This window comes from Trachurus japonicus, chromosome 5 (genome assembly GCF_045865225.1).
Source record: "Trachurus japonicus isolate A0001 chromosome 5, Traja_1.0".
Lineage (NCBI taxonomy): Eukaryota > Metazoa > Chordata > Actinopteri > Carangiformes > Carangidae > Trachurus > Trachurus japonicus.
In genome coordinates, this window is record NC_140911.1 from 37,312,295 (window position 1) to 37,332,010 (window position 19,716).

Consider the following 19,716-nt stretch of genomic DNA (forward strand, 5'->3'; position numbering starts at 1 on the left):
GGTAACGCAGTGAGGAGGAATGGAGCGTTACACTGATGCTGCATTCACCTGCAGTCGGGCAGGCGGCAGTCGGTAACACACCAGATGTCATTTTAGTCACAGAAGTCGTGAGAAAGCCGGTAAAACGTGGGTCAGGTAAACAATACCACATTGCCATGACAACATATTGTCACGTGTATTGTTTTGCCTCGTGCTGACGGACCACTTGTTTACATAAAGGCTTGTTTATGCCGTTATGTGCAGCGGCTGTCGTCTGTCTGCCGTCTGCCCGACTTCACGTGAATGCAGCATGAAAAATATGATTGAGTTGCTTGTGATATACAACCACAACGCTAGATGGGAGGAATTCCTACACAATGTACCTTTAATTAACTCACACACTCTGATACAACATTTTGGTCCCAGTCTGGAAACATGATCCTGTGTCATTTGTTGTTAGTTTGCATCTCTATAGCTGTCAGGCAGAAATATTCAAGAAGGCGAGGTGACACATGACAGTGACACTATTGCAGAAGTTCAATGTACAACCTAACACATCAAACAAGGTTAATGTGACCTCACATGTGGTACAACGGGACCGCAAAAGACAAACTATGGGCATTAGACAATATGTAACTGTCAGGCACTTGGCTGGCATACGCACCATTCCCCAAAACGCCATGTGTCACACATGGACTCTTGATGTTATTTTCCTGCAGAGTGGCGGCAGGGCAGAACAGCTCGCGTGGTCCTCCAGGACGAGGACATCACCACCAAGATAGAGAGCGACTGGAAGCGACTCAACACTCTCATGCACTACCAGGTCTGTTCAAAACATCACTACTACAGCTCCAGCTGTCACTTTATCTGCACAGTTGTAATAGATCAATGAACTATGAAAAACAGCCAACAGACATTATTTGTCAAATGTCAATTTGTCTGGAAAAAATATATATATAAAAGATATTTAATCTCCAATGACAGCAAAAGGAACAAAAGCAGAAAATACTCACTTTTAAGAAATTGGTAACAGCAAATGTTTGGCATTTAAGTTTGACAAGTGACTCAAACAACTAGTGAATGATCTGGGCTGCAACAGCAGCTCACTTGGGTAAGTCTGGGTCCTGGGTTCAAATCCAGCCACTGCCAATGTCAAAAACACTGTGAATAAAAGATTACCTTCTGTCATTCCAGATCTGAATAAAGCTGTGTCTAAAACACCAATGCACAGTCACACCTACAGAGCCAAAACCTTTTTCAACATTTTTTTTCAAACTATCCACTTGCTCAAGGACATTGGGAGCAGATAGTGTGGAGGAAGGACAGGGCGCTACTCCTTCATATTCATAACACTCAACTCACCCCTGCTGACATTTTTTCAACCTCCCGGTCACAAGCGCGCTTAGTCAGCCGAACATGCACCCGTGTGCCTGTGTCTTTTACAACGTCTCCCCCCCCCTCTCTTCAGCTCATTAATATGACTACACGGGTCACCAACCTCAGATGAGTCACCCTGTTCCTTTTGACAGTCGATGTTCATCTCTAGTCACAGCACTTGCTCGGAGAAACACAGAAATAAAGACAGAAGAATCTACATTTTCTCCTCTAAAAGCAGCTTTGGATAAGAAATGAATGGCCTTGCTCTTATCTGTGGAGGAGATAAACAATTTCGCTGTTTCATTTTTAATTTCTCAGGTGTGGAAATGTTTGATTGGATTTTTACGCTGATTTTGTATTAAGTACATTTGTAGCTCACACAGAACAGCAGAGTGAATTTAGCTCATGCTGTAGATGACCTTGCATCTTCTGCCAAAGCAGTATAAATGCACAGATAAATGATATCAGCACTTGGAAAAGGCCTCAGCGTAGCCACTGTAACTTCAAAACAATCAGCAGTCAGTGAACTACACAAGAAAAACACATAATTACTTCACTATGCGCAGTTTTGGGCTCTTCATCACAGCGTCGGAGTGTTGAGTGAAGAACTGTGAATTCATGTAGTTGTACTGAAACTGTCTCTGTTTGTCAAGTCACTGAATCTTTAATGAGCAAAGAGTTTGCCACACACACACATTCACTCACACAGAGTTTGTAGGTCTAGAGCCGAGCTCTGGTCTGTGGTGAACCTACTTCTGATTCCTTCACCTTGGCTGCATTTGACATCTGACATTCACTTGACTGAATTATACTGCAGTGCAGAGGATCTCTACTTTTCTCCACTGGCAAAATCCTCTAATGTTTTGGTCCTGTTTTGTAGTTAGAGCTGTTGTGATCAATGCTGTGCTGCCCCTGTTTCTATTTAAGTGATAATGATAGATTAATACACAGTCTTTTCCTTAAACTACAGGGCCAGCTCGAAGTTGCATTGCATAAGTAACTACTGTGACTCAACCGCTCATGGCGAACATTCATGAATCATATTTCACAAATACCCCCACATCCTTGGATTTTAATCTCAGACTATTTTTCCAAATTCCACCTGTGATTACTTCTGACCATCTGCAGCGAGTGATGAATTCATGAGAAGTAGCCTAATCGATGGGCTTTACCTTTTGTCTCCCAGGTGTCTGAGCGCTGTGTCGTGGCCTTGGTGCCCAAGCAGATGTCCTCTTTCAACATCCCCTCCTCAGCCAGCTTCCCACGCAGCATCAGCAGATACGGTCAGTACTGTTTAAGAAATACAAATACTTAATATTCAACTGACATACTGCAGTGCTGCACCATCTGTTGCTGTCACTCATCAGTCTGTCGCAAAGCACATTATCACACAATAGCGTATCAAATATAGATGCAACATGAGTTTCACAAATATTCAATGGCACATAATCAAGACATAGTCTGTTTAGGTTGCCTAATTCTACACTGTGTTCGGATAAACAGAGCAAATGTGTGTTATTTCAAATAATCCACAATGTGATGAACGTCCATGTGCTATAGGGACAGGGGACATATCATATATCATATACATATACATATACATAGCACATACCAGACTGATTTTAAATGCAATTCAAGTCTCATCTCTTACACTGCAGCTCACACTTTAAAGTTAGATTCAAGTGATTTCTTAAAAAAAACAAAAAAACATGACATATAAGAGAAAATACTCAGGAAAACAAGAAGAGGAGCAGAAAAATGAAAAGCCAGGACCAGAGTGCAAATTGATAGCATGCCTTTAGTGGGTGTATCATTACTATGACAACCAGTGAAATAATGTCAGCAAATGATTATACAGTCTAAACACACACACACACACACACATACATCGAACCTGCCCACTTGCGGATTACAAAGAAGACAGTCAGGCTTAAATCCAGATATGAGAAACAAGTGGGACTTTCTCTCTGCTTGAGCGCAGCGCAGGCTGATTACCAGACAAGATATAGTCTCCTTAGAAACTGCATTTACATTTTCTTTTTTCATCACTATATTAGGTGTGGATGTACCGTTCCGCTCCACACCCACCAGCCCCGACAGCCCGCACTCCCGCGTGCCCATGCTGACCCCCGATCTGGAGAGCGGGGTCAAGGTGTGGCACTTAGTCAAGAACCACGACCACGGGGACCAGAAAGAGGGAGAGCGAGGCAGCAAGATGGTGTCTGAGATCTACCTGACAAGGCTACTAGCAACAAAGGTTCGACATGTTCCATTAAGTTTCAATATCCTGTAGTAATAAAAGTGGGAGCTGCAATAAAACAGTGCAGAGTTATCCAGACACATTTGGGTTTTCTCAGAGAACTGAGTCTCAACTTCCCGTGCTGTTTTTCTACAGGGCACGCTGCAGAAGTTTGTGGATGACCTGTTTGAGACTCTGTTCAGCACAGTGTGTCGCGGCACCGCCTTGCCCCTCGCAATCAAATACATGTTTGACTTTCTGGATGAGCAGGCCGACAGACACGGCATCCATGACATGGATGTTCGCCACACATGGAAGAGCAACTGGTGAGAGGGATTTTGGAAAAATGCTGCTGTCGCTCATTCATATGCAAAGAAAAGAGACCTGATCGCCACAGTTTTAAGCCGCTTGCCATGACATGACCCCCAACAGAAGCCTGGCTTTGTGTCTGCTTCTGAAGCCCATTTCAGACATTTACTTGGTTGTTCCTTTTTCTATTTTATGATGATTATTTTATTGTTAATTTTCAGATTAGAGTTTCTGCTTTTCAAATAGTCGTAATTGTTATTTTACCACATTGTCTTGTGCTTCATGTTAAGCCACTTCCTTAGTTTTTAAAGTGCAAAATCTTTTAAAAGTCTTTTTTTTAACTCCAGTACATCTTGTTCTCATACCTGAATGAATGAGATAAGTCAATAAAGGATTCATCAAATGCAAATTGAAAAAGGAACATTTTAATACAAATGACTTCAGTGATGCTTTGTCTAAAACATGTCCTATCTTTTTTTTCATATCTGCAGCCTGCCGCTGAGGTTCTGGGTAAACGTGATCAAGAACCCCCAGTTTGTGTTCGACATCCATAAAAACAGCATCACGGACGCCTGTCTGTCTGTGGTGGCTCAGACCTTTATGGACTCTTGTTCGACATCTGAACACCGTCTGGGCAAAGACTCGCCTTCAACCAAACTACTATATGCCAAGGACATACCGCATTATAAAAGCTGGGTTGAAAGGTATGTGTATGTGCGTGTGCATAAGCAAAGATGTCCTCACAATCACATATGGGAAAGATGAATAAAACTCCCACACTAAGGGCTCTTTGGTTGTCATTACTTTCTCACTCACAGACAGATCAGTGTCTGTGTTTTGGGTGAAAGTTAGAACTGAGATTTGTTTGATTGGAGATAAGATGATGTTTTCCTGGCAGTGGGCTTGTTATGTTAGAGGTTATTGTTAGTGTTGGGTTAAGGTTTGGTTTTAGGGGTAAGACGACATGATTCTGGAGTATCATGAGAGATGAAGTGATGTAGCCTACTGTACAGTATGAGAGTCTTTTGTAACTATAATGCTGTTAGGAAATGTGCTACCTATTTAACACCTGCAATTCACAGACAGGTAGTATAAACATTAGTGTTGTGTTGTCTTGATTATTGTTCAGTTATTTGGGCTTCTGCACCTAAGTCTGAGCTTACAAATCTACAAACAGCTCAAAATAGGGCAGCTAGACTTACTCTTGATTGTTCTTATAGATCTAGTGTTGACTGAATGCATTCTTGTCTTGGATGGCTGAAGGTTATTCATACGTTATCCAGCAGTTTATTGTTATTTATTCTAAACATTATTCACAACAAGTATCCTACAGCTCTTTCTAATCAGATTGGTTATAATGCTAACTGGATCTGTGTATTGTTGTTTTATTTTGAACTTTTTGAGAAGGACCCCAGGAAGACTAGCCTGGCGTTTGTGCGTTGACTAATGGGGATCCTCAATAAACAATAAACAATAATAGCTCAATCATATATTTCATGGTAGCATCTATTTGTGGTGTGACTATTAGTTACTGTCATTAGTACATGTTTGTTCCCTGCTGATGCAAATGTTTTCAGTTGCTTTATGGACTTTTTACAGAAGGGATTTCATAAAGTTATGAATTAATATTGGTTTTAATGTAATAAATCCTGAACAAACACAGATAGAGTATGAAGCCAAGCGAGGTACAGTCTGTGTGTTGGTGTGGGAGTATTACTAAATCACTGAACTTGTGAGTGACGTTTTTCTTTATCTTCCTGCCAAAAACACCTCTGATTTTCAGACACTTCTAACAGCAAATATTCTTTGACTTAAACAACAAACTGAATCCAAGTGAAGAGAAAAGCTCTGGTGTGTACGGCTGTGCCCTTGACACTGAATCTGTGTGTGTGTGTTTCTCCTCTCAGGTATTATGCTGACATCAACCGCCTGCCTGCCATCAGTGATCAGGATATGAATGCCTATCTGGCTGAACAGGCTCGCCTTCACTCCAGTGAGTTCAATGTGCTCAGTGCCCTCCACGAGATCTACGCTTACGTCAGCAAGTACAGCCAAGAGGTGAGCCCACTCAACACACTGCAACATGGACATGTGCCTCTGCTGTGGTTAGCCAACTACAGTTAGCATTTCTTTTATTTTACAGAAGCTACAGTATAATCAATATATTTCCTTTAATTATCAGTGGATCAAATGACTTGTTTGTAAGCTACATGGATCACGTAAAGTGACGGAGCCACACAGACTAATCACCCAACTGTGAAGTTCCCCACGGCTCAGAGCGTTTCAGTGTTTTGAGTCCATGGCTTGAGTCTTAACTGTTTATACTGACTCACAGCAAGAAATCTTCTGCACACTAACAGCTCAGCACCAAATGACTCACTGTTGGAGGAGACTGATGTTTCCATTGTGAGTTTGTGATCGAGTTCGATATAAAAGGAGATTGATGTTTGACTTCAATTAGTCACAAACACGACTGAAGGTCACAGATTCTCAGTGTCTGTTGGATATTTCAATAAGGAACTGTGTGCTATTAACCACAATTTACAATTTCACCATCATCCATCAATGTTGTCAGCTTGTTTATGCTGTCCCAAAGTGGGAAAAAGTATCTGTTATATGTAGGCTTAAAGGATCATTTATTATTATTTTATTGGGCTGTAGTGAATGACCATTGTTGATCAATGTGAAGTTTGTATTTCAATTAATCAGTTATGGCATTAAAATCCCCCAGAGCTCAAGGTCCTGTCTTCAAATCGCTTGTCTGAAAGATATTTTAAAGGAGTCATCACCTGGTTTTTTACATATCCAGTCCCCCTTGAATCAATTCTTAAAACTTATTAGAAATTTAAAAAAACGAAAAGAAAATCAAACATGGTGCTCGCTGGAGCTTCACTTCTCCCAACGTCAGAGCAAACTTCTAAACAGCTGTCATTTGGATAAACTAACCACACATTGGGGATCTAAACCCTTAAAAAATATTAAAAATTAATAGTGACGAAATAACACGATACAGTGGGAAATAAAACAATAAGTAATGGCGGCGCGGCAGAAGTCGGGGTGGTGGAAGAGAGGTGTGTTTATGAAAGCAGACTCCTATGGTGACGTCACCACAGGAGCAGAGTCAAAATCTGGTAATTTGCGGTGTGCAGCCTCATGAGCTACTCTGGCTTAAACAAAGAGCCCAAACGAAAAAACTCAGCCACTTTCAAACTCCAGATTTTCAGGCAAATTTCCACTGAGGTCCAACACCAATATACAGTACATGTTTTAACAAGGAAAAATGCGATTTCCGGGTGATGACTCTTTAATATTATATAGTATGTAATTCATCAAAACAGTATTGGTTCATTCAAATTAATGTGCAAAAATTATTGTAACACTTTTGAAAATGTAGAAACCTCTGTCAGATGCACAATATATTTGACTATAAAAATAGCACAGGCAGTGGAAGCTGTCAGTGGTCTGCTGGGTATTTGTTTGGTTCATAATGTGTATACTGTGTATGATTCCTGTGGCTGCCCAGTGATATGGCTCATGTGGCTTCAGCTTGTGCCCGTGTGTGTGTGTTTCAGATCATTGAGGCACTGGAGCAGGATGAACAAGCCCAGAAGCAAAAGTTGGCGTATAAAGTGGAGCAGATCATCTCAGTCATGTCTGCAGAGAGCTGAGACGCACACGCGCACACCTACATAGATGCATACAGTCCATAAACATGTACATACACTCCACAAACACACACACACACACACACACACACACAACAGAGGAGTTCTAAACCCATCAGCAACACATGGGCACATATGGGATTACACATAAACACACAGTGATGTACATGGAGGAACTGCAGATTTTCTGGACCTACCGGATAAACAACAAAAACACACTCACAAAGAGCTACATACAAATGCATACACACACTTAACAAATGTACAGACACAAACCACAACAATACATCAAACAGCAGATTGTCCCAAAGCACGACTTTTGAATCCAATGTCAATCGTTTTTTCAGAAGAAACTCCAACAGGCAAACATCCAACCTCTAAAATGTTCCTATAGAGACAAACAGAGAGGATTTGGGCCATCGGGGTTGCTGAATTTGCTGCCAATTCTCTTCCGCTGGGTAACAGTTTGTCTTTGTAGTTGGTGCTTATACTAAATGTCAGAAAACAGCACTTAATAAAGAAGGACTCGACTTGAAAAGTCTCTGGAGGAGCTCAACAAAGACAGAAGCCAATTTAATGGGATGGCATGTGTGGCGGCGAGCAGGCATAAAGTACTTTTTATATGTCAGAGATGAAGGACACGTCGTCGGACCACATATCACAGGCTTGGAGTGGCATCGCCATTTGGAGCCGTTGGGAGCGGAGATGTGTAACTTTGTGGTGTTCAGTCTTTTTCTATTGCCTTTTAAAGGCTCAAAGGAGAGAACACTAAAGACTCTGGCATCATAACTTTTCCTTTTCTCCCCCTGAAGCTCCTGTCATAAGTTATTTTTTGTTTAATGAATTATAACTCTGCTGGGGACAGAACAGTATACATTGAATCTGTCATTGACAAGGTGAGGGTCCCGCTTTCATAATCCAACACCGAGAGGGCATTGCCTTCAAGTCTGAAAATCTGAAATATATGTAGATATATTTCCAGGCTCAGTCCCTGGCTTTTTGTGCCAAATATAATATGTCTCATGTTTCATTCATGTTAAATGCTCCCATAGAAGCTATTAATAGTACATGCCATTGTACGGAAAAGATCCCATTTAAGATAAGAAATTTTGTACAGTTATGATCTATAGACCGCTAATTCAGCCATTCAAAGATAAGTGGAGACCAAATTGAACTGTAGCAGAAAGCATGATTAATGATGCTATACGCCTGATCCAGGATCAGATTAGTCTAACCCTGGCCAACAGCGCCGCTCCCCCACCCTTCCCTGTCTCATCAGTCATTGTTTACATTCAGCATGATACTTGAAATGCACCAAGTGTACGAGTTATTAAGAACACCTGCTGCTCCCGAGGAGTAATCTGGTCAGATTAAGTTAGACGAGGATTTTTTTAATGCCTTATTGATTTTCCCAATAAATCCACTTTGAACATAACCTGGAAATAACACATAGGAAAAAGTCTGATCTGAGAGATCTTGAGATGTGAGAGGAACTGCAGCTTAGGGTGTTCCTTATATTCTGTACACAGTGTGGCTATATGATTAATGATACGTATGTGTCTGGATCGGCAGTTAGTCTGTAAAGTTCATTTATTGATGTCTGCTGCTTCACAGTGCTATATACGCTTTACATCCTGACTATTTCCATCTTCCGGCGTATAATTCCTTCATTTTCATTTCATGTTCATAGTGTATATTTGACCTGACTGCCTGTTGTCTCCTTGCTGCTGTATTTATAGAGTGCCATATCTTAACTTTAAAATAATAATTATCATGATGAAAAATTCAGTTGGAGGCATCACTCTAATTCAGGGTTTTAGTTGTGATTGTTTCACTCATTGCGATGATGAAAGATGAACATCTTTCTGTGCTTGAGGCTGTCTCATTGTTCCATAAAAAGTCACTGTGGCCGTCTATCGACTTCATTCTGGAGTCTGCTCTTTTCTTTTCTTTTCGTTTTTTTTTTACCATTTCAGTATCAGTGGGGCTAATGAACACCCCCACAGGACCTTGATTCATGTTAATCTAGAAGAACAAGATAAAATAAAATAGATTATAAATACATTTCCTGTTAAGTGTTGAAAAATGACAGAGAAATCATCTGTTTCATGTGTGTTTTGATGATGATAATTTATAAATGTGTTGTGCAATAAACTGTCAGACATTTAAACTGTAATGTTTTTTAAACTATATTATTGTATAAATACTGTACATAAAAAACACTCCTATTTTGCAAGCAAAAGATTCACTTTGTACTGTTGTTATACATTAAATGCGCAGCTGATGAAAATGATTTCTGCCTGGTTTATTTTTGGTGATGTCATGTAAAGTTCTGAAAAGGTGCTAATTTCTAAATGTAACACGTACGACAGTACAGTCTTGACATTGTGTTTGTGTTAACATCCTCATATTCATTCATCACATTTACAATTTATATTACTGCTATATAATACAGACACATCTGAATGTCCACAGAATCAGGTTATGACTGAATTTGTATGTTTTCTATTTCATTGACAACATTAGAGAGGAGGTTTTTCCTCAAACCACTGTGAACTCTGTTCCACATTAACTGGGTGATCTATTATAATTATGTTTGTGGCCCACTAGCATAATGATTTAATAGTTAAAATATTATTGAGTTTTCATGAGCATGGCTCTAAATGCCAGATAATATCAGACATAATCTGAAATCCCAGGGGTACATTCACCATTCAGCCTTTGTACTTAGAAGCTAATATAATTTGGTCAAATCATGTTTGTCCTAATTATAATGACATCTCCCAATGTGGAAAATAAAATGGATGTAAACCAAGTTCCAGCTTGCCCCCGCTTCATGCATCAATGAGAAATTCATTATCTAACAGGTTAATACCAAGTTTGACCCCATATACTTATATTACATCAGTATATCACTACTACGCATTACAGTATAAAAAACCTCTAGCCAAATTTACAAGATAGATTATTATTACCGTACATGAACAAATATCAATAATGATTATTTTGGTTACAATTGTAATGAGAAACTTTAGCAATTTTGTTTTGTTTTAATGTTAAAAAAATGTAATGTTAACATTATTTAATCACCACTTTTTGGAGATTTTAGTGAACCTCAACTACTGTAAAGAGTAGGATCATACTTGAGAACAATGCCACATTTTTGGCTTTGGCAGTGTGTTTGGACGGATTTGAAACTGCTGGATTGCTTTTGAATGCTGCCCAAGGAGCGCAGTATTTCCAGACCAAACACAACTAAAGCCTTTTTTCCACAAGTTAGTTAAAGTTGGAACAACCACGCAGTCATTTCTCTATGTATCTCACAGAGAATAAAAAACAACCTAAAGTACAGATATTGATACAATAGAGAACATATGTCCATGTCTTTGTTACAGTAAGTCAGGATTTGTGGGAAAGTTTCATTTTGTTTTTTTAATTTCATATTATGCAGCCTACAATCTTGACTGTGCATTTGTGCAACATCAGTTTTCCATAGTTGAGCTCATGAAAACGCTCACATATTTAAAACCAAAGAGGAGCCGAGCTTGTAAAACAACAAAGAAATAACCTGGAGAAAAGGACTATATCCCTTTGAATTCTAATAAAGAAAACAACCTCCTGTGATGAATAGCCTCTTGTGACGAATAGTTTCTTCTGCTGTCACACTGACAGAATTTGGTATGGCATGTGAGCAGCATATAGGGGTTCCTGAGCACTTGCCATAAGGAGCCGGAATTTATTATTCATGTTTAACCCTCGGGGCTGTGGGCGAGCAGAGCAGAGCAGAGGGGGGAGGGGGAAGGAGGGGGAAGGAGGGCCTCCCAACCAATACCTGTCAGATCCAGGTGGGTGTCATCAGCGAAAGGTCCTCTGTAACCTGCCAGGCTCTAACCCCTCGTCTTTCCTCTCATCTCTCTTTGCTTGTCAGAGTGACTGTGCTCAGCAGCCAGTAATTCCCCTTCACTTATTTCTCTCTCTCACTCAAACACACACACGCATGCGCACGCACACTCAGGAGGAGGATCATTAGGACTCAACCCTCCTCTACTGACAACCCAGCAAGCCACAGGATATCTCCTTGATAGACTTTGTAGCTGGATGGTACCAGACAGGTTTATGGATCTACTACAGCCATTGGAACCCCATTATCCCTCTATCAATCCCCGACAGGTGTCATAATATCTCATTCCGCTCTGACCTGTGATTGATGCAACTACATTACCTAAGTGACAGGGAGTAAAATAACAATGCTTAATTTCTGTGAAAACCCTGGTTGAACACTGCCAGGTAGAGAAGACCATCAGCTCCCACTGCTGCCCAGAATATTTGATTCAGGAGGGAAACGGACCTTACGCACTGACTGCAGATCTTGAAGAATAATTCAGACTGTGTTATGAATGATGAATAGAGAAGGCCTTGGACTTTCTATGCACCTTGAACAACCCAGTGAGTTTGTGTTAATAGTCAATGGCCAAAGTCTGCTCCACTGTCCTTCAGCACAGAGCGAGGTGTGGCACTAACTGGTGTATATCGTATCGTATCGTATCGTATCGTATCGTATCGTATCGTATCGTATCGCATCGCATCGTATCGCATCGCATCGTATCGCATCGTCAATAAAATGTATTAAACAAATACCAATTTTTTCCCTTTGTGCTATCAGTCGAAGGTTTTTCCATTTGTTTAAACAGAATTGTAAGCAGCTCAAGTCCAAGCTAAATTTAGGTCAGGATTAATTAATTGGTTAACTTAAAGCTTTCCTGCAGCAATACAAGAAAATGAAGCAGTGTCTTAACTTTTGTTGATTACTGCTACTGTCTGTACAAACTCAGTGCTGGAACAAACTGTGCTTCTGCATCCTCTGAGGGATTATTAGGGCCAACACTGTACTGCAGGAAGTGGTACTGAATATTGTTCACAGATAATGACCTAAAACATTTGAAGAAATATTAATTCCATATTTTTAATCAATGAAAGCTATATTGAATTTTGGACTAAAGACATCATCAAAGATTTTTCAGTACAGCTTTTATCCTCTCAAATTTGAGAATTGGATGCCTTTCTTGCAACAGCTTCCTGTGAAACTACCAGGTTTTCTGCATCAGTTGATTGCAAAATGTGGATCAGATGTATCAACACAAGACTGTGCTCAAGGTTATATCAAACAAACAATTATAGTCCTGTATTTAATACAACCACCTGAAACCTTGGATTTAATAACTGGACAAACCTCGATTGGCATTAATGATCTCAAACAAGTTATTGTATATGAACAAGCTGCAGATCGGATCTTTACAACATTCAGGAGGAGTTTTTCTGTGGTAATTTAACTTAACCCCTGATAATGGTGAGCTGCAGGCTCAGAGCAAAGCAAAGCAAACAATTCAATCTCCTTTCATCAGTGCACAAAACATTATCATTATAAAGTTCATTGATGGGTTGTTAAATCTCCATGGCGACCCGCCATCAACACCGTGCTCCACTGTGCCTCATGATTTGAGTTAGGTACTTGCGAACAGGGATGTTAACCAGATCCAGTTTTCAGCTGTTACTCTTGGCTTGTTGCTTTGCATTGTGTGCGTGTGTTGAGTCATCTTAGTTGGAGTTGTTAGACAGAACAGATATAGAGTTAAATTGTTTATTGGCAGTTTGCCTCTGTGGACTTATCTAAGCCCTTTGAGATTATTGTTTAACCCTTTCTAGCCTCTTGCAAACACAACAGTTGTTGATTGAAGTCCTCTGTGATCTTACTTTGTGATAATTGACTTTTTGTGAACGGCATATTAAAAATGTTTTGAGGCGTTACCATCCCTTCAAGATTTAAACCATTTTTTATTTGATGTACTGTATTTAATGACTGCTGTAAATGTTTTTTTATTCTTGCTTACTGTATTGAGCAGTTGTGTTTGTGTCTTTGCTGCTGATCGTCTTTGTGGTTGTTTTGTGTTCACAGGTCTCTTAATTTCAGTGAGCCTGTCTGATTAAATAGCAAAAATAAGTCGCTCTATATCTCATTATGTTTCATTAATGCACCTCCACGTTTTACAACTCCTGATTCCAATTAGCTTCTGTTGATGCCATTAGTTTGATCCTCACGTACATTTTCCCAATTTACAATGGATGTTTGAATTTAATGGTTGTGTGTTATTAGAAAAAACAGACTCTTTGTTACTTCCATATACTGTGGGCTATCATATTTTCTCTTGCGCCACTGTATGATAGTCAGCTAAATGTCTGTGTTTTGGACATTTATTTCCTCATAACAAGAAATTTGAATACAATTTGGACATCTAGTATTACAGAAATGTCTATTTCCTTTAACCGTTTTCTGACATTAATTTTAAAAACATGAATACATTAATTGACAACAAAAAGTGTAATCATGATAATCATGTACAGTGAAAACAATCATTGGTTTCAGCCTTACATTAAATACTACCTGACTAAAACTGTCAAAGAGGTGTTGCCTAAAGACAGTGGTCATTTGTGAGTTGTTGTGCAGGTTCACATGACAACTTCACAAACAGTAAACAACAAAACACATTTCTGAAGATTCCTTCTTTTTAAATATAGTTAGTATGGATGCCTTTCTTTATGGTTTGTGGTTGTTTTTGGCCTTGAAGGAAAAAAAAAATACAGCAGCCACTCTCTGTGCATACACAAACAAATGTGTCATACTTGTTTTGTTTTTTCCTGTCTGTGGTGTAGACACCCACTACTGTACAATCAAGCTTCAAATTCTCTTAGGCCCTGTTGGAACATAGCTTTGAGGAAGTTAAGGTCTACAAGATCAGTCTCCTGCTGCTTTAATTAAATGCATACTGCATTATCACAGCGTGCACCATCAAACAAGCACTGATATGTTTGTTCTTGCCAAGGACAAAAGGCTGCTTTCTAAACCAGGAGAAAAAAAACTCTGATAACTGTATAAATCCTAAAGGACCAAACCTCGCCCTCTCAGAGTAACAACCTATTTTGCCTACCAGAAGCTTCCTTCATCAGCTGTTGTTAACATTTCCATGTTTCTCACATTCTGTGTTATAACTGTTTTCTTGTCTGTAACAACATCTATTGCACGTCTGTCCGTCCTGGGTGAGGGATCCCTCCTCTGTTGCTCACCCTGAGGTTTCTCCAATTTTTCCTTGTTAAAAGGGTTTTCTATGGAGTTTCTCCTCAGTGGATGTGAGGGTCTAAGGACAGAGGATGTTGTTATGATGCCATGTAAAGCCCTTTGAGACAAACTGTTTGTAAAAACGGGCTATACAAATAAAATTGCCTTGCCTTGCCTATTATCAGGATTTATTGAATGAGCTTATCGGTGATGGTATTTTATTTCACCAATTAGCTGTAGTTATATTTTTTTATGTCTGCTAACAATGCTTTATGCTCATAACTGTCCTCATCATTCTTTAAATATTTGTAGGTGGAGAGTGATTTCTTTTCCACCTACATGTACAGTATAAAGCAGTAAAAGATGGGTTTAATGATGAAGCTAATGTCCAGTAGGTGGATATGGACAGCACACCAGTCTACTGGTGCCATCTCCTGGTCAAAGTTATTATTACAAGGTGCTGGCAGAGACAAAATCACCATTCTTCATGCATTCATTCAGTGTTTCCAGCAGCGTGAGGGGCTGAGTGAAGGAGACACTGTCAAAATGTGACACGGGGTGAGGGCAAAGGGTAAGTATGTGGCAGTGACATAGGCTGTCTGTTTTAGTGCTGCCGCCTGAGGGGTTGTGTATGTGTGGAACATCTGCAGGGCTAAGCAGCAGTCTGGAGGTCATGACATACGCCAGAACAAGACAATATCCTGACATTGTGAAGGGAAAGCACACAGGGACATCCCTGAAACACGGTTTGTTTCAGAGAAGAAGTGACTTCATCAACCTGGCACTTCTTTTCTTTTTTTTCCTTCTTCCCGCTCAAAGAGCTCACTGCTCACCCCCAGAGAGGTAACGGTCAACATGCAGTTTCAAATTAAATCCCCTCCCACTACTCCACCTCCTCCCATACCTACCCTCACCACCCCCGCCCCCGCCCCACCTCTTCTCAGCTTCTCCCCCCTGCACTCATTGGAGACAGGCTCTCTCCTGCAGCCAATCTGTGAACTTTGTGGGATTTATGGCTTCCATTTTCAAAGTGCCATCAAATGTGCATTACAGCATGTATGTGTTTCTACAACTGCGTGTGTGCATGTGTTTGCTCAAGTCAATGAATCAAAATTAAATTAACAACTGAAACTTGACGAGGACTTTAAAAATGTCCTCACCACTAATTGAACAGTCAGCATTGATTGCGTTTTGTCTGTTCTGGTGACATAAGTCAAAACAGGACCATGAATCTCCAGCTAGTATATTGTTAATTATGAACGGGTGGTGGTGAGGAAATTCTCTTCCCACAAAGGATCGTCACAGGAGAGTCGCTGTTTTACAACTTCCTGTTCCAAACACTGCCTGGGGCTCTTACAAATAATCCATTGCCGGTGAAATCTTTCTCCTAGACAGAAAAAAACATTGCTAACACTGCTGGTAGTACTAATATTTTAAAGATTTATGTTTTTAACAAAGCCATAAACAAAATCCAAGGCCTCTTATAAGATGCTGAACTCATTAATTTATCAGACCAGCTTGAAGTTCTCTAACTGGACACCTAAAACAAAAAATTAAAAAAAAAAAGCAAAAGTCTTCAAAAAATATAACCCATGACATATTCTGCTAATAAGCTCTCATCTCTCAGAAGGATCTGCCAATTAAAGCAGCCAATGATTCATCAGTCAAACGTCAATGATCCCAGGAGTGTCCAATTAACAAGTTCAATTTCCATTAAAGTAAGATTTCTTGGCTAAAACACCAACAACCTTTTGCCTAAAACGCATCCAAGAAATGAAATTTCCTGTCAGATTCAAGCCACACTGTTGGAGGTGCCTTCAGTTTGATGACTTATTCTCCACAACATTGTTAGAAACACCCACTGCTGTATTTAAAAATTGTGATCTAAGGTCCTGAGTGAGCATAGGAATGAACTAGATTCTTGTCTATAGACCTTGAAGAAACTTTCCGTACTATAATTATTCATTTTTCCTGCACTGAGGAAACAGGTTGGCTGGATGTTGTTCCCACAGCAGTTTGTCCTCAGAACAAAGGAAGTCAATAAGCTTTGTTTTTGTTGTTTTCTGTTTGAGATCAGTAATAGGTGCCCATGTGTGAATGCATGATTGTCTCTGTCACAAAACGTGTGCATGTACAACAAGGAAAAGAAAAGGAAAATGATAAGAGAAGAGGGAAAAAGAAAGGAAGCAAAAGAGAGTGAGTTAAAAAAAATTTAAAAAAGCATGTTCACAAAATGTTTGGCAACAGTTCAGTGTTTTTGTGGAAAAGTGGAGGGTAAATCTAAGGGGGGCACCTGGTGAGAAAGTACAAACACAAAAGAACAATGCCTCTCTTTTTTCCTCTTCTGATATTGAACCCTGTTGCGTATATTCTCCTAAGACATCCCATCACTCATTTCAGAAAGTATTTAACACACATGCTCCGAGGTGTAGGCTAGATGCACAACTTGTGGAAGTGAAAAGCACAACCATCAAATCTCGCATCTTAAAACAAAAATACACAGTGCTGTCAGAAGTAATCTATGACAGTAGCAGATATACGGCCATTGCAATGTACTGTAACTGAAGAAACAGTGCAGCGGCTAAAAGGAAGGACGAGGCTGTTTTCAAACTCCATAAGCTGCAACAGATGTGCAGAACAGTCAACATGCTATAAACAAATAAGGTCATTTGAAGGGAGGCCTATGGGCTTTTTACTCACTGGATGCCAGTGGTAGAAATGTTTTCCAGATTGGCTTTCAGTGAGTTCTTAGGAGGTATGCAGTATGCACTTGCTGTCTGTGTTGGTTTCCTCCCCTGTGACCACGACGAGCGACTCTGTGACACCCTGAGCTGTGGCATTGAGGAGACGGACGGGAAATGGAGAATGCTGTGATTGAGCGGAAAGTGGTTCTGACTGTACTCGCACACAATGATTCATCACCACCATCTGAGCATGGCCACACCAAAAGCAGATTAAAGTATTTAGTCACGTATGGTTTCACACGAGGCCTCTTCAAATGATTTTAAAAATCTTTATGGAAGTGGCATTTCAAATAAAGACACAATTTTTACATCTGCATTCAACACAATTCAGCCAGAGCTCTTACTGGCAAAGATGATTGAAATTGAGATTAATCCTCATTTAGTTCACTGGTACCATTCATTTCTCACAATATAGAAAGCAGATATTTAAAGTTAACCAGACATACTCATCTTCTATTGTTACTAATTCAGGAGCACCTCAGGGCTGTGTGAGCTCTCCTTTACTTTCCACACTTTATACTGACGATTGTAAAACGGACTATCCAAATTTTAAAATGTTCAAACAACACTACATTGTTGTCATTGTTGAGCCCTGAAGATGAGCCTTATGTTCATCAGTACTCTACAGACAGATTAGTGAAGTGGTGTGAAAACAATTCACTCATTATCAAAGCAGAAGTAAGCAGAATATTTGTGTTAATATAAGTCTTAAATAGTTATATCTTCCGACAGCAATCACTTATATAGAGTGTTTGGTCTGAAACACGGGTCTGTCAGTCACTCTGCTCTGCTGTAAGCCGAGGAGAAAACTTTCCTTGTATCCTACAACCTTTATCCAATGAGGAGAGAGAACGGCATGAAGGGGCAGTCCTCTCTGTGTGTGCAGCCAAGGGATGCGCATGAATGTGGTGACGTTGTCTCTTGCAAGTAATATTTCATCTGACCCCTCTCACGTGTTATTTGAGGAATATCAGCTTCTGCCATCAAACAGAAGATTCAGAGTTCCACAAGCTGGACTGAACCGACTGAGGAACTCTTTTGTCCCTCAGTCTGTCAAATTGTTAAATCAGAGTTTGGGCTCTAAGTCGGCTGCAGAGTTCATGTACAGACTGAGCACTGGGTGTTGCACCAAAGACACTTTGTAATGTTGGATTTATGTTGTGAATAGAATTAGGATGTAGTTTGTGTTTTGTTTAAATGTTACGTTTCTGGGGTTTTTTTGTTACTTATGTGAAACTTTGGACGTCATGGGACGCAAGACAAATTTCAGAGTGATCTGACAATAAAGTGCAATCTTAATCTTAATTTTAAATGACATGTTAAACTTTGCAAGAAAGAAATTAAAAGCGGTGCACACTGCAAAAAGAAAAATAGGCTTTGTCCTGCTGCCCTTGGTCGGAGGGTAAAAGGTCTATTCTGTGCCTTACTGCCATCTGACAGGAAGCTGTGATTCATGGCGACTCCAGTAGAAACACTTAACTAGCTAACGGTCTAATGAATGTTTTACTGGAGTGACATGCCTGCTGCTGTCCAGCTGTGCCCGCTGTAATGGGCACGCCGCTGCTTTTTTCTCTTGGGGTATTCGGCAGAGCTCATCTTGAGTCACAGTCGGGGGCCAATTGGCCACCTCAACGCCCTGCTGGTTGAGGTGAATGTTTGATAGGGGTCTGGCAAGGAGGAAGGGTGGTGGTGGTGGGGGGACGGGGAGGAAACGGAGTGATGGAAGGGGGGTGGGGGTGGTGGGAGGATGGGGCCAAAACAGGGACGGGGGGCGGGGGGGGGACTAGGGGCACTAGAGGTGGTATCAAATTACAAGGCATGTTTCTCAAGCATGTAAAGTTTAGCTGTAGTTTGGTTTATTTCTCCAGATGCACTGTTGTTGCTACTCTTTTCTTTGTGTGAGAGGGCGGAGCTTCTTTTATAACAAGTCACTTAGCATACCTTCACCAGTGTTTCCAGATGTTTCATTTACACAGAGCATGAGAAACACTACAGCAGAAGAGCAAACAAAAGTGAAGCAAAGTTCCCCCCAGAGCTGCAGTGGAGGAGGGGGGGGGGGCTGGGGGCTGGGTACTTTGGGGACTCTGTGGAAGTGTGAATGGTTTTAAGCGGATCCTGTGGTGTCTTTACTGCTGGGGGAGCGGGTGTTGATTGATGGCCTTGCTGAGTAGTGGGCTCTTTGGGTCACCCAAATGGATTAATAACATTAACATAACAGTGGATCACACCTTTGTTTCCAGTATGATTATTCTGCTCTACAGTCTATCTCTATAAGCCTATTAAGGACCAGAG

General features: G+C 40.4%; 1 protein-coding gene across 2 annotated transcripts in view; it reads left to right on the forward strand.

Annotated features, from left to right (window-relative positions):
* The window catches only part of LOC146988126 (plexin-A2-like), an 81,931-nt gene extending 72,069 nt beyond the window's left edge, over window positions 1-9,862 (forward strand). For both annotated transcript variants that reach the window (XM_085777768.1, XM_085777769.1), the window contains 7 exons: window positions 699-802; window positions 2,543-2,639; window positions 3,414-3,613; window positions 3,752-3,921; window positions 4,396-4,608; window positions 5,812-5,962; window positions 7,477-9,862. In XM_085777768.1, coding sequence (XP_085633894.1) covers window positions 699-802; window positions 2,543-2,639; window positions 3,414-3,613; window positions 3,752-3,921; window positions 4,396-4,608; window positions 5,812-5,962; window positions 7,477-7,572 — 1,031 coding nt within the window. In that variant the 3' untranslated portion in view covers window positions 7,573-9,862. The remainder of the gene's footprint in view (window positions 1-698; window positions 803-2,542; window positions 2,640-3,413; window positions 3,614-3,751; window positions 3,922-4,395; window positions 4,609-5,811; window positions 5,963-7,476) is intronic.
* Window positions 9,863-19,716: the final 9,854 nt, after the last annotated feature.